The 13074-nt window shown below is 33.7% G+C and overlaps 1 protein-coding gene across 1 annotated transcript; it reads left to right on the plus strand.

Moving 5' to 3' along the window:
* Nucleotides 1–8228: 8228 nt before the first annotated feature.
* Nucleotides 8229–12604, plus strand: LOC105119148 (selenium-binding protein 1-like). The gene is made up of 7 exons (XM_011017255.1): nucleotides 8229–8435; nucleotides 9394–9589; nucleotides 10116–10343; nucleotides 10591–10822; nucleotides 10999–11106; nucleotides 11216–11488; nucleotides 12084–12604. Exons 1-7 carry the CDS (start codon nucleotides 8303–8305, stop codon nucleotides 12363–12365), a joined length of 1452 nt encoding a protein of 483 aa, XP_011015557.1. The 5' UTR covers nucleotides 8229–8302; the 3' UTR covers nucleotides 12366–12604.
* Nucleotides 12605–13074: the final 470 nt, after the last annotated feature.

The following is a 13074-nucleotide window of genomic DNA, read 5'->3' on the forward strand; positions in this document are numbered from 1 at the left end:
AAATGGTATTTCAAACAATTATATTATAAACTCTTTTTATTGCTTAACTAGAAACCATATATAAAGGAGGTTTCAATCAGATTATAAATTATTAACATGATTACATTATTTATCTTATTCGAATAATGCTAACACTTGTAAATGTTGTCAAGTATTCATGATTATAACTTAAGTTAACAACAAATCAAGTTCCTTTTATAACACAAGTGTCGATTATACCATACGGTTAGGCTATGAAAGTGTTAAGTATTTATTGTACCAAGGATTATACAATATAAATTTAGATTAAATATTTAACAAGCAAAGTATTAAGAGCGAATAAGATAACAAATACAAAACATATTAGTTTCAAACATTAAGGTCCATGTTGAGTTTATACTATACTTATTCTTACACCGTTGTTGCGATGTCGTGGTCGCACAAATTAATTACCCTAGCTTAAAACACAACACACAAGATAGTATAGAGCAAGAAAGGGGTCGATCCCATAAGGAAGATTTAGTTCAGATTTTTATGCTATACGTTATGCAATTAGGGGGTTTTGATTTGTGATGATCTAAACTATGGAAGAAATTAAACTAGCAAACAAAATCAATTGAAATCGAAATTTATCAAGAAAAAAAACCTTGGTTGCAAGCACACATCCACCAATGGAAATTAGAATCGATCCTTGAAACAAAACTACAATTTATATTCTGAATTTTTATCTTTTCTTAATGTTGGTTAATTAACGGATCCGCCGTATAATTAACCCTAACCAACAAATAATCACAATGTCCGCATTAATGATTTAGTTCAATGGCAGCCCTAAGAACTAGATATTTGAGTGTTTTCCCTAAGTTTAATAATGTAGTTCCACCACAATTATCAAGCTTAGTTGCTTCACAAGTTCATACATCACAACTCCGGTTTTGATATCAAACTTAGCAATAAATTGTTCACAATAATAACTTAGAGTTCCGCTCTAGCAATTATCAACAACAATCATAGAAAATATGCATAGGAAAACAACCATACTTATTCATAATATAAACTGAAAATAAAAGGAAGAATAAATCTCACGGTTCTTGAAATCCGAAGGTTTGTTGTGTCCTTGCAACCAAGAAAAGAGCTTAGCCTTGCATAACCATTGAACAACTACTCTTAAAGAATGAAGAGAGCATGATTTTTTGGGTTTGTAGAGGAGAGAATTTGTGTTTCTTCACTTCTGGCTGCTTGATTAGTACTTAAAAGTGCATTTTTATCATGGTTTTATATCATCATTTTGCACTTGAAGTATCAATAACTCCTTAACCAAAGCATGTTTTATAATAATATATCTAATAATATAAGATACCTTTAATTTGTGGTAAATGTTCATTTTAAATGCAGGCCTATCACATAAATGAAAGGATTGATTGATGACTTTAAGAACTTAAATTGCAAGGATAAAGAGATGGCCAAACTTAGAAAAGAGATGTCGGTGCAATTCAAACCGGAACACTATTCGGTAATTTTGTCATATCTAGAGCTATATATCTCAGATTTAGGTCCAATTTATATGGATGGAAAGGTAAGACATAGGTCTACAACTTTCATATGGAGCCCAAGATCTAAAAAGACCATTATCAAGTCCAAATTGTAGCAACAACAAAGAAGCCCGAATCTGTCTTCCAGCCCGAGCACTATTCGGTATTTTGGCCATATCTGGAGTTCTAGAAGTCCAACTGAGCTGAATATTTTACAAAAGAAAGCTGAGACAATTGCCTACAACTTTCATGTTTACAACTGGCTCCAATTTTGAAGCTATCAATGACGTTTTGGGTAGACAAGAGAAGATAAGGATTGTCACCAAGTCAAAAGTTGGCCACCCACTTATTAATTAGTCATCAAATCAATAGTTCCCAATTTTGGCCTATAAAAGGAGGCATTTGCCATGCATTTAGGCATCTTGGTTTCCAGATCAAGATCATGCTCTTCCTTTCTCTCTTTGTATTTTTTGTAATGTTTATGCTTTGCTTTCATTAATATTAAGTTTATGCCTTTCATTTCCTTTCCTTTACTTAGTTAACTTTTATGTTCTTATTTTGTTTATCTATTTTTCTTTCTTTCATTATGTCTAGCTACGTTAGTTATGTCAAGGTGAAAAGGTTACACTAATGGTGTAAGAATAAGTATAATGTAAACTTAATATGGACTTTAATGTTTGATACTAACATGTTTTATATTTGTGATCTTGTTCACTCTTTAATACTTTGCTTGTTAAATGACTAATCTTGATTTATGTTGTATAACACTTGGTACAACAAATACTTGGTACTTTCATAGCCCATAATGTATGGTATAACCGACACCTGAGCTGTGAAAGGAACTTGATTTGTTGTTAACATAAGTTATAATCATGAATGCTTGACGAGATTTACAAGTAATAGCATTAATTGAATAAGATGACTAATGTAATCATGTTAACAATATATAATCTGATTGGAACCTCCTTTGTGTGTAGTTTCCATTTCAATAATAAGAGTTTATACTATACTTGTTTGATATACCATTAGTGGAACCTCTAACCTTGACATTTGTTATTATTATTGTTTAATCCTTACATTAATTTTCCATCTCCAAGTTCTCATCATCTTCTTCTTCTTCTCTTTCTTTATTATTATTATTACTACTACTACTACTACTACTACTATTACTACTACTACTACTACTACTACTACTTATTATTATTATTATTATTATTATTATTATAGTTGTTGTTGTTATTGTCATTGTTATTATTATTGTTATTATTATTACTATTACTACTACTACTACTATTATTATTACTATTACTATTGTTGTTGTTGTTATTGTTGTTGTTATTATTGCTATTATTGTTGTTTATAATTGTTGTTTATAATTTGTATAATTAACCTCCCTGTGGTTCGACCCCGGTCTTGCCGGGTTATTTATTACTTCGATACTCCTACACTTGGGAGAAGACATCAACCTTTTAGTCGTGTCAAGTTTTTGGCGCCGTTGCCGGGGAGGTAAGTTCTTGTATAAATTATAGTATTTATTTTATTTTCTCTTTTCACTTTTCTTGTATATAACTTTGTTTCTTTTTATTTTGTTTTCTTCCTTCTTCTTTTGCTTTTTTCTTCTTTTTATTTTTTATTTTATTCCTACACGTGCATGAGAGTGTGGTCACGTACATCAGGTGGTAGACTTTGTAGGGTATCCTCATCATTTTCAGAAAATATGGCTGAAGAAAATAATCAATCACTTCAAAATGAGAATAATGAGAATAACCGTGCTAGAACACTTAGAGACCACATGAATCCCACAAGAATAAGTGCACCATCATGCATAGTTTTTCCTCCTAATGCATCTCATTTTAATTTTAAACCAGGTATTATTCAACTTTTACCTTCTTTTCATGACTTAGAATTAGAAAATCCATACTTGCATTTAAGGGAATTTGAAGAGGTCTGCAACACATATAATAATTTAAATTGTAGCATGAACACCATCAGATTAAAGCTTTTCCCTTTTTCATTAAAAGATAAAGCTAAAACATGGCTACAAAATTTAAGACCAGGATCCATTCGTGCTTGGGATGAAATGCAACAACAATTTTTAAAGAAGTTTTTCCCATCTCATAAAACAAACTCTTTCAAGAGACAAATCACCACTTTCACTCAAAAACCAGGAGAAACATTTTACCAATGTTGGGATAGGTATCGAGACTTGCTTAGTACTTGCCCTCATCATGGTTTTGAAACATGGAGATTGGTTTCACATTTTTATGAAGGGTTAACACCTAAAGATAGGCAAATGGTTGAATTGATGTGCAATGGAACTTTTGAAGATAAAGACCCTGATGAAGCAATGGAGTACTTAAGACTTGTTAGCTGAAAATGCTCAAAATTGGGACACCGCGGGTACTTGTGAGGCACCGAGTAAAACTCAACCTCATACATCTAATGGAGGTATGTATAACCTTAGGGAAGATCATGACCTTCAAGCCAAGTTTGCATCTTTAGCTAGAAAAGTTGAGGCACTAGAATTGAAAAAGAGTGGTCAATTAAAATCTGTTGAAAACATTGTGTGTCAAATCTGTGAAACAAATGAACACTCAACCAACGATTGTCCAACCTTGCCTTCTTTTAAGGAATGTGTCCATGAACAAGCTCATGCTTTAAACAGTTTTCAAAGGGCCAACCACAACCCATACTCCTAAACATACAACCCTGGTTGGAGAAATCACCTAAATTTTAGTTGGAAGAGTGAGAACAACAATGCACAAACTTCACAACCACCGTTTCAAGCACACCATAATTTCCAAACTTCTCATGCATATGCACCTCCTTATGCTCCACCTCCTAGAAGAAATCTTGAGGAAACATTGCATGCATTCATTGAAAAGCAAGAGACAATCAATCCTTAATTTGCTCAAAACATGATAGATTTTAAAGATACTTTTGCTAAATTAACATCTGCTTTCAGTTTCCAAGAGAAAGGTAAGTTTCCATCTCAACCGCAACAAAATCCCAAGGGGCAATATAATGCAAATGCATGTAGTTCCGGAAACCAACATATGGATCAAGTCAAATCAGTCACTACTCTGATGGATCAAGTCAAATCAGTCACTACTCTGCGCAGTGGTAAGGTTATTGAAAAACCCTCTCTTGAACCTTATGAGAAAGATGATGAGTCAATCTCTGAGGGTAAGGAAGGGGATGAATCTGAAAATTGCAAAGAAAAGACTGATTCTCTGCCAGCACTTCCATTTCCTCAAGCCATGACTAAACAAAGGAAAGCCAATCACAACTCTGAAATTTTTAAAATTTTCAAACAGGTAAGGATCAATATACCGACATGGACTTTAATGTAAACTTAATATGGACTTTAATGTTTGATACTAACATGTTTTATATTTGTTATCTTGTTCTCTCTTTAATACTTTGCTTGTTAAATGACTAATCTTGATTTATGTTGTATAACACTTGGTACAACAAATACTTGGCACTTTCATAGCCCATAATGTATGGTATAACCGACACCTAAGCTATGAAAGGAACTTGATTTGTTATTAACATAAGTTATAATCATGAATGCTTGACGAGATTTACAAGTATTAGCATTAATTGAATAAGATGACTAATGTAATCATGTTAACAATATATAATCTGATTGAAACCTCCTTTGTGTGTGGTTTCCATTTCAATAATAAGAGTTTATACTATACTTGTTTAATATACCATTAATGGAACCTCTAACCTTGACATTTGTTATTATTATTGTTTAATCCTTATATTAATTTTCCATCTCCAAGTTCTCATCATCTTCTTCTTCTTCTCTTTCTTTATTATTATTACTACTACTACTACTGCTACTACTACTATTATTATTATTATTATTATTATTATTATAGTTGTTGTTGTTATTGTTATTGTTGTTGTTATTATTGCTATTATTGTTGTTTATAATTGTTGTTTATAATTTGTACAATTAACCTCCCTATGGTTCGACTCCGGTCTTGCTGGGTTATTTATTACTTCGACACTCCTACACTTGGGAGAAGACATCAACCTTTTAGTCGTGTCACTGTTGCCCCCCTTCTCTCGTCTCTCTCTTTCTTTTTATATGCTAAGAAACCCTAGTTCCTAATTTACAAAGTAGTCCTCCCTTAAGTTGACAATTGACATTTAAGTACTTCTATAACTATTTTCCCTAAAAAAGAGAAATAGCCTTGCATGAAATCCTCAAACTCTGACTTAGAGGAGCTAAATTGCTGATATAAAAACTTAGATGACGGTTTAGAAGCTTCGAAACGTAATTTGGACTCATTTTTTCACGAAACCTGATTGCTGGCAGAATTTATTTGTCATCTTTGAAAAATCATATCTCCCTCATATGACATCTTTTTTGGATGAAATTTGGAGCGTTTATAGTCCTTTGAGTCAGGAAGCCAAAAAAATTGAGTTTGCATAAATTGGACGTCTATAGCTCCAGATATTGAATTTTGAATAGACAAAGGTCAACAGTGGCAGAATGCAAGATTTGACTTTGAAGGATGTGATTTCCATGATCTTCCTCTTTTTATTTTTCTTGCATTGCATTTCCAGAAAGGTATGGATGTTAGCTTTTTATTGCCACTAGAATCACTTCATTTCGATCTCTAGAACTCACGCTCTGCACAAAACATTGACTGAACGTCAAATCTGCCAATTATCTCCAATTTACTCCTTTTTGCATTTTTCATCCAAAAGTGCCTTCAAAACATAAAACAAAGAATATCAAGGCATTTTACATATAAAACATGGACAAAACATTAGGTAAATATGGGTGAAACTATCGAATAATATGGTTACATCAACTGTTAGTGTAATCTTTTCACTTTGACATAATAAACTTAACTAAACATAATGAAAGAGAGAAACATAAATAAAAAAGATAAAAACATAAATAAAATATATGTTAACTAAGTAAAGGAAAGGAAATGAAAATCATGAACAAGAGATTAATATAAACAAAACTTAAGTATTACAAAAATATAAGGAGAGAGCAAGAACTTGATCTTGATATGAAAACTAAGATGTCCAAATGCATGGTAAATGTCTTCTTTTATAGGCCAACATTTAGAACTATTGATTTGATGACTAATTGTTAAGTGGGTGGTCACATCTTCACTTTGGTAACAATTCTTATCTTCTTTTCTATAGAAAATGTCATTGTTAACATCAAAATTTGAACAAATGTTCTTCATAAAAGTTTTAGGAAATTATCTTAGCTTAAAAAAAATATCAGTGCATTTGGACTTTTAGAACTTGAGATATGGGCTAAACATTGAACAGTGTTTGGGCTGCAGGACAGATTCAGACTTCTCTTTTGATGTTAAGATTTGAATTTCCAAACGGTAGAGCATATATCTTTTCTTTCTAGCCATATAAACCAAATTGAAATCCAGGACCTTTAGTTTCAGATATGATCTAATGACTGAATAGTGTTATAGTTTGGACTGAACCAACATATCTTTTTTAAGTTTAACCTTTCTTTGTTCTTTCACTTTCAATAGTTAATTATATCAATCAATCCTTTGAATTGTGAGATATACCTGCATTTAAAATGAATATTTACCATAAATTAAAGTTATTTTATGTTATTAAACTTATTATTATAAAATATGCTTAAGTTAGAGAATTTAATAATACTTTAAGTACAAAATAATTATATAAAATCTTGATAAAAATATACTTTTAAACACTAATCACATATACCTCTACATCACGTAGGGAGTTTTGAGAGGATTCCATCGCCATCTTGAAAAACACTAATTAGTCATTTAAATTAGCTGTACGAGCCGCTACAAACCACTATTTGATTATTTAAATTAGTTGTACGCACAATTACAAATTTGTTAGAACCCCCACCTTTAGATTAAATATTTAAATAATATTATATAATTTGTGAAAGACAACAATCCCCTTCATTTCAATAATTACCCAAAAAACCAAAAGGAAAATATACAAATACCTTTGCACATTTGTCTTCTGTTTTTATTTTTTTCTTTGATTGTAGAGATAAGGTAAATAATTCACAAATTAAATTGAAACATCCAAAAATATTTTCAAGTAATATATATATATATATATATATTTTTTTTTTTAAGGATCAAAATATCTTTACACTATAAAAAGAAAATATGAAGATAAATTTACCCCCAATTAATTAAGCAATTCTCTTAAAAGCAATGATTTTCAGTTTTGAAAAGGAATGTATAGATGCATAATAGGTTGCAATCTATAACGTAATGAGTCTAAGACCACATTAGCTTTTTTTTTTTTATTATTATTATTATTAAACCCGGAAACGGATGAAAATACTTTTCAAAAGGACTTCCATGTAAAACAGTCACCCTCAACCTCAGCTTCAGATAAATCCTAAAATGTAAGATAATTGACGTACGGCGCAATTACCGATACCATCCCCTTGGACGCATTCAACAAGGGAATCCAGCATGAGGCCAAAATAAAATTAAAAAAAGAAGTAAAAATAGGATTGCCACAACGGTTTACGCAAAAAATAGATACTGCGTCCCGTTGGAAATGGAGTTTTTCTACGAGTTTGTTTCTTTCTTACTTTTTTTAAATGTTTTTTTATTTATTTTTTTAAAATTTATTTTTGATATTATCTGAAAATATAAAAAATTAATTTAATATATATATATATATATTTCAAAAACGTTACTGTCAAGGTCTTGCTACTTTTTGTCATCAACTTTTTTCATGCTTCTTATCATCATCATATTATTCATACAGGGAGAAAGAAAGACATGGCTACAGGCACAGAAGTGGTGAGTGATAATGGACGTGGATGCTGCAAGAAAGGACCAGGTTATGCGACACCACTTGAAGCAATGTCTGGTCCGAGGGAGTCACTTATCTATGTCACTTGTGTTTACTCTGGTAATTATTATTAGTAACTTGCTCTATTTCTTTCTGTTTCTCATTATGTTCTTTTTACTTATTTGATGAGGAATATATTGATATGATTTGATTATATGGGCTTTTTAGGATGGAGTAGGCTTGACCGTTGTGTTTGTGTTGTGATTTGATTCTTGGAGCTTCTTGAGATTTCTGCCTCGGTTTCTTTCTGATGAAAAACTTTTTGTGACTTCAGATCTTTGTTGCCAGTGTTTATCTTCAAAATTTCTGTTCTTTGGGATTTTGTTGTCAACTTTCTGGTTACATTCACGATTTGCAAAAAGAAAGAAAGAACTTTCTGGCGATGTGATCCCTGAATCTCTGATCTTTAATTTGAGGAGTTCATGTCTAACTGGTGCAGCTGCTTAAAGTTTAAATTTGGTGGGGCTAAAAGAGTGCTATTGTGAGCTTTTCTTTTTCACGGGTGCTTGGCTATTCATAGACAAAGAGGATTTGGCAATAGAAATACTAGGAATTCATGTGCTGCTTTTTCATTTTGATCAAAGCATCCAGTTGGATTCCCTGATATGTGTTGTTTTCCAGCAGGTAGTACCTAGGTAATATGCTGGGCCATCATAAAATGGAGAAATAAATGTGTTCAACTTGCCTTCCCCTGCTGTTTTAAGGAAACGTGGTCATGGTTTTCCCTCCTTTTTGTTTTTTGGTATAGGGAAGAAATATCTCCTATTAATGAAAATGATATTGTTTAGTGCATGCATTCCACATTTTCTTTTAAGGAAATATGGTAACAAAACAGTTTGTTCTAAATATTGATGGACTTGTATTTTTAGAAAACACTTCAAGTTCCTTCGTTGCTAGACTAATTTCAAATGAGTAGATGTTCTTGAATTATATCCTGACTCCTAGATATCATCACTTTGGACAAGCTTATGAAAATTGAATGACGAGAAGGAATGTAATTCTTTCAATATCTATACAGGAACGGGAATAGAGAAGCCTGATTATCTAGCCACAGTGGATGTTGATCCCAACTCACCTACTTATTCTAAAGTTATCCACAGGCTACCTATGCCAAACATAGGAGATGAACTGCATCATACAGGATGGAATTCTTGCAGCTCTTGCCATGGAGATCCATCTGCAGCAAGGCGTTATCTGGTCCTTCCTTCCTTGATGTAAGATACTGTAGCTAATTTTGATTTCTACAGCTTCTATTTCTGAATTTTAATCCAGACAAGAAAGAGAACTGCATTGGTGCAAACTAGGAGCTATGCAGGTAGATATGTGCATCAAACCAACGAACAGTAGTGCTGACATTGTCACTGGAGGATGCTTTCATTGTATAAAATCAAAATGAATGTAAGAACTCAGTCTTAATATAAAAAAATTAACCATGCTGTTTAAGAATTCAAACAAGAATTGGGTTGTGATCATTCGCGTGTGAAGACTTCTTGCCAACAAATGTCTTGCCTACTTACTGAAATACTCTTCTACTGTGGTTTGGGATTCATCACTTATCACTTGTCACTTGTATCCAATACGTGACGCATGCTTTGAAATTCATGAATTTCAGTCAGTTCTTTGAAATCAATTTTAATTTTTTATTCTAGTTACATAACTCTGCCACCTAAAGTTCAGCAATCATTCCATTTCTTTAAACTAAACACTCATTATGTTTCTAATGCAATCTACTTCCAACAGATCTGGTCGCATATATGCAATTGACACCCTAAAAGATCCAAGGGCTCCCTCATTGCATAAAGTTGTTGAGCCTGCAGATATTGTAAATAAGACAGGATTAGCGTATCCACACACATCCCATTGCCTTGCTTCTGGAGATGTCATGGTATCATGCCTTGGAGATAAAGATGGAAATGCAGAGGGAAATGGATTTCTTCTACTTGATTCAGAATTCAATGTAAAGGGGAGGTGATTACCAGTGCCCCTACCCTAACAGATTTCACTTTTGCTTTCATTAATGCATGTGTTTGGTGATTCATTTATTCCACTCTACCAGTTAATAAATAAATCAAAGTTGCTCAGACATATGAAACAGGATTGATTATGTATCTACTCTACATTTAATCCACTTGAAAGTGTGCTGAGATGCTAAGCGTTTTGAAGATTGAGAAAAAGTGATTTTTGTAACCTTTGAATCATATTCATTCTCAATCAGGTGGGAGAAACCAGGGCACAGTCCAACGTTTGGTTATGATTTCTGGTACCAACCTCGACACAACATAATGATTAGCTCATCATGGGGAGCTCCTGCAGCCTTCACTAAAGGCTTCAATCTGCAACATGTGGCAGATGGTCTTTACGGGAGGCATTTGAATGTCTACAGTTGGCCCAATGGTGAACTGAAGCAGACATTGGATCTTGGCGATACAGGACTCTTGCCATTGGAGGTTATTTCTTTAAATATAATCAACAATTTGTTCCTATGATTTAGAAAAGGCCAATGATCATTGTTCCTATGATGCATGCACAAACTCACTTGTTTGTATCTTTTCTTCATTGCTACAAAGCCATTGTGACATTTCAAAAATACAATTTCTGACATGTCTGTTTCACTGATTTGCAGATAAGGTTTCTGCACGATCCTTCTAAAGATTCAGGGTTTGTTGGGTGTGCCTTAACAAGTAACATGGTTAGGTTTTTCAAGACCCCTGATGGATCATGGAGCCATGAGGTATGCAAATGGCGGACAATATTGCCTGTTTTCAATGTGGATAACATTTCAGTTTGTTGGATAGTGTCATTCTATGATGATTGCTTCTCCCAAATATTTGTCTTTTCAGGTGGCAATATCAGTGAAACCATTGAAGGTGCAAAACTGGATTCTCCCTGAAATGCCAGGGCTTGTAACTGATTTTCTCATCTCTCTTGACGATCGGTTTCTGTACTTTGTCAACTGGCTACATGGAGATGTCCGACAGTACAACATTGAGGACCCTGAAAAACCTGTCCTGAAAGGACAAGTTTGGGTTGGGGGGCTGATCCAAAAGGGAAGCTCTGTGGTGGCTGAGGGTGAAGATGGAAAAACCTGGCAGTACGATGTTCCAGAAATCCAGGTTAGTATGATCATCAGCTATAAATTACTGACATCTATATAGGATGTCAAATTACATTCATTTAAACTAGACTCCACTATCACAGCAATGTCAACTGAAATACATTTGGCCCATCTCTTTCCACACACACACAGCCTTTGGAATAGTTTCCACACCAAAAACTCATGCCAGATATGTATTTGTGGAATAGCAAATAGCTATAGCATTTCGTATGGAAGCTTTTGAACCAACAAAGTTTGATATGCCTTAGGCATACTTTCTTGTTACAGAGATGAACTACTTGGTAACTTAGGCAACTAATTTTACATGCAATTTTCGTTGGGCAGAATGGTGCACCAAGCCCACCAACTACCTTGTTCACGCGCTGTGATGCTACATTTTTCCACTGGACTAATGTAAAGTGGGAGTAAATTAATTGGGAATTTGGGATGAAAAAAAATTTGTTTCTCAATTTTCAGTGTATAATTCTGGACAAGAAATCACCGATGTAATAATGTTTTAGTCTTAGATATCTTCTTGAGAGCTTTTGTGTATCTGCCCAAGAGTCCACCTTATCATGTGGTACAGACTGATAAGCATCATAATTTCTGTTCAGGGACATCGTTTGAGGGGCGGGCCTCAAATGATTCAGCTGAGTTTAGACGGGAAGCGACTTTATGTCACCAACTCACTTTTCAGTACCTGGGATCGTCAGTTTTATCCGGAACTTATGGAGAAAGGATCTCACATGTTACAGATAGATGTTGACACCGAGAAGGGTGGTCTTGCAATAAATCCAAACTATTTTGTGGACTTTTCAGCTGAACCTGATGGTCCTTCCCTAGCCCACGAGATGAGATATCCAGGTGGTGACTGCACATCAGATATATGGATCTAAGCATCCTAAATGGTTCGGCAGTGAGAGGTTACGTGAGAACAGACATTAGAAGTTGTAGTTATGTGACTGTAAATTGCAATGGCAAGTTGTGGCAGGTTACTCTTGATGGATGAGTATCCAGGTCTCTTCTAATACTTTAATCCATCCTTTTAATAATAATAATAATAATTGCCGTTTTCATAACCAACTTGAACTCATGGCTGACCTGACCGTATGGCCACTGATAGGTTTGGTCCCTCGATTCTTTGCTGGCGTATTTGCTTCGAAATTTCATTTGTGTTTGTGCCCTTCATATCGTCTAATAAAATTCTATGATTTATGAAAGAACAGGTTACGTTTTTTCCGAAAGAAGTTAGAAAATGTCCAGATAATGCACCTTGGCTAACTGCTGCTGAACATAGAGCAGAATCTAGCTTCTAAAGCGTAGCAAACCATTTTCTGTGGGCAGATTGTAGTCTTGTACCACTTGCCTACAAGCCAGCCTTCGGCTTCACATCTTTCTTGCAGATTTATAGCGAAAACTACTGTTGTTTTTTTAATAACCATGTCGTTTCTAATAACAAAGTCAAAGATATAGACAAAATGATCTCTTTCGGAGTAGAGACAAAACAAAAGAAAGATGATATCTCTATAAATGAAAGAGGGTGGTGGGATCAATATGTTTTAGGTTCAAGTGATTAGACAGTAAATACATTAGCACTGAATTAGA

This window comes from Populus euphratica, unplaced genomic scaffold, assembly GCF_000495115.2.
Source record: "Populus euphratica unplaced genomic scaffold, PopEup_1.0 scaffold2561.1, whole genome shotgun sequence".
NCBI lineage: Eukaryota > Viridiplantae > Streptophyta > Magnoliopsida > Malpighiales > Salicaceae > Populus > Populus euphratica.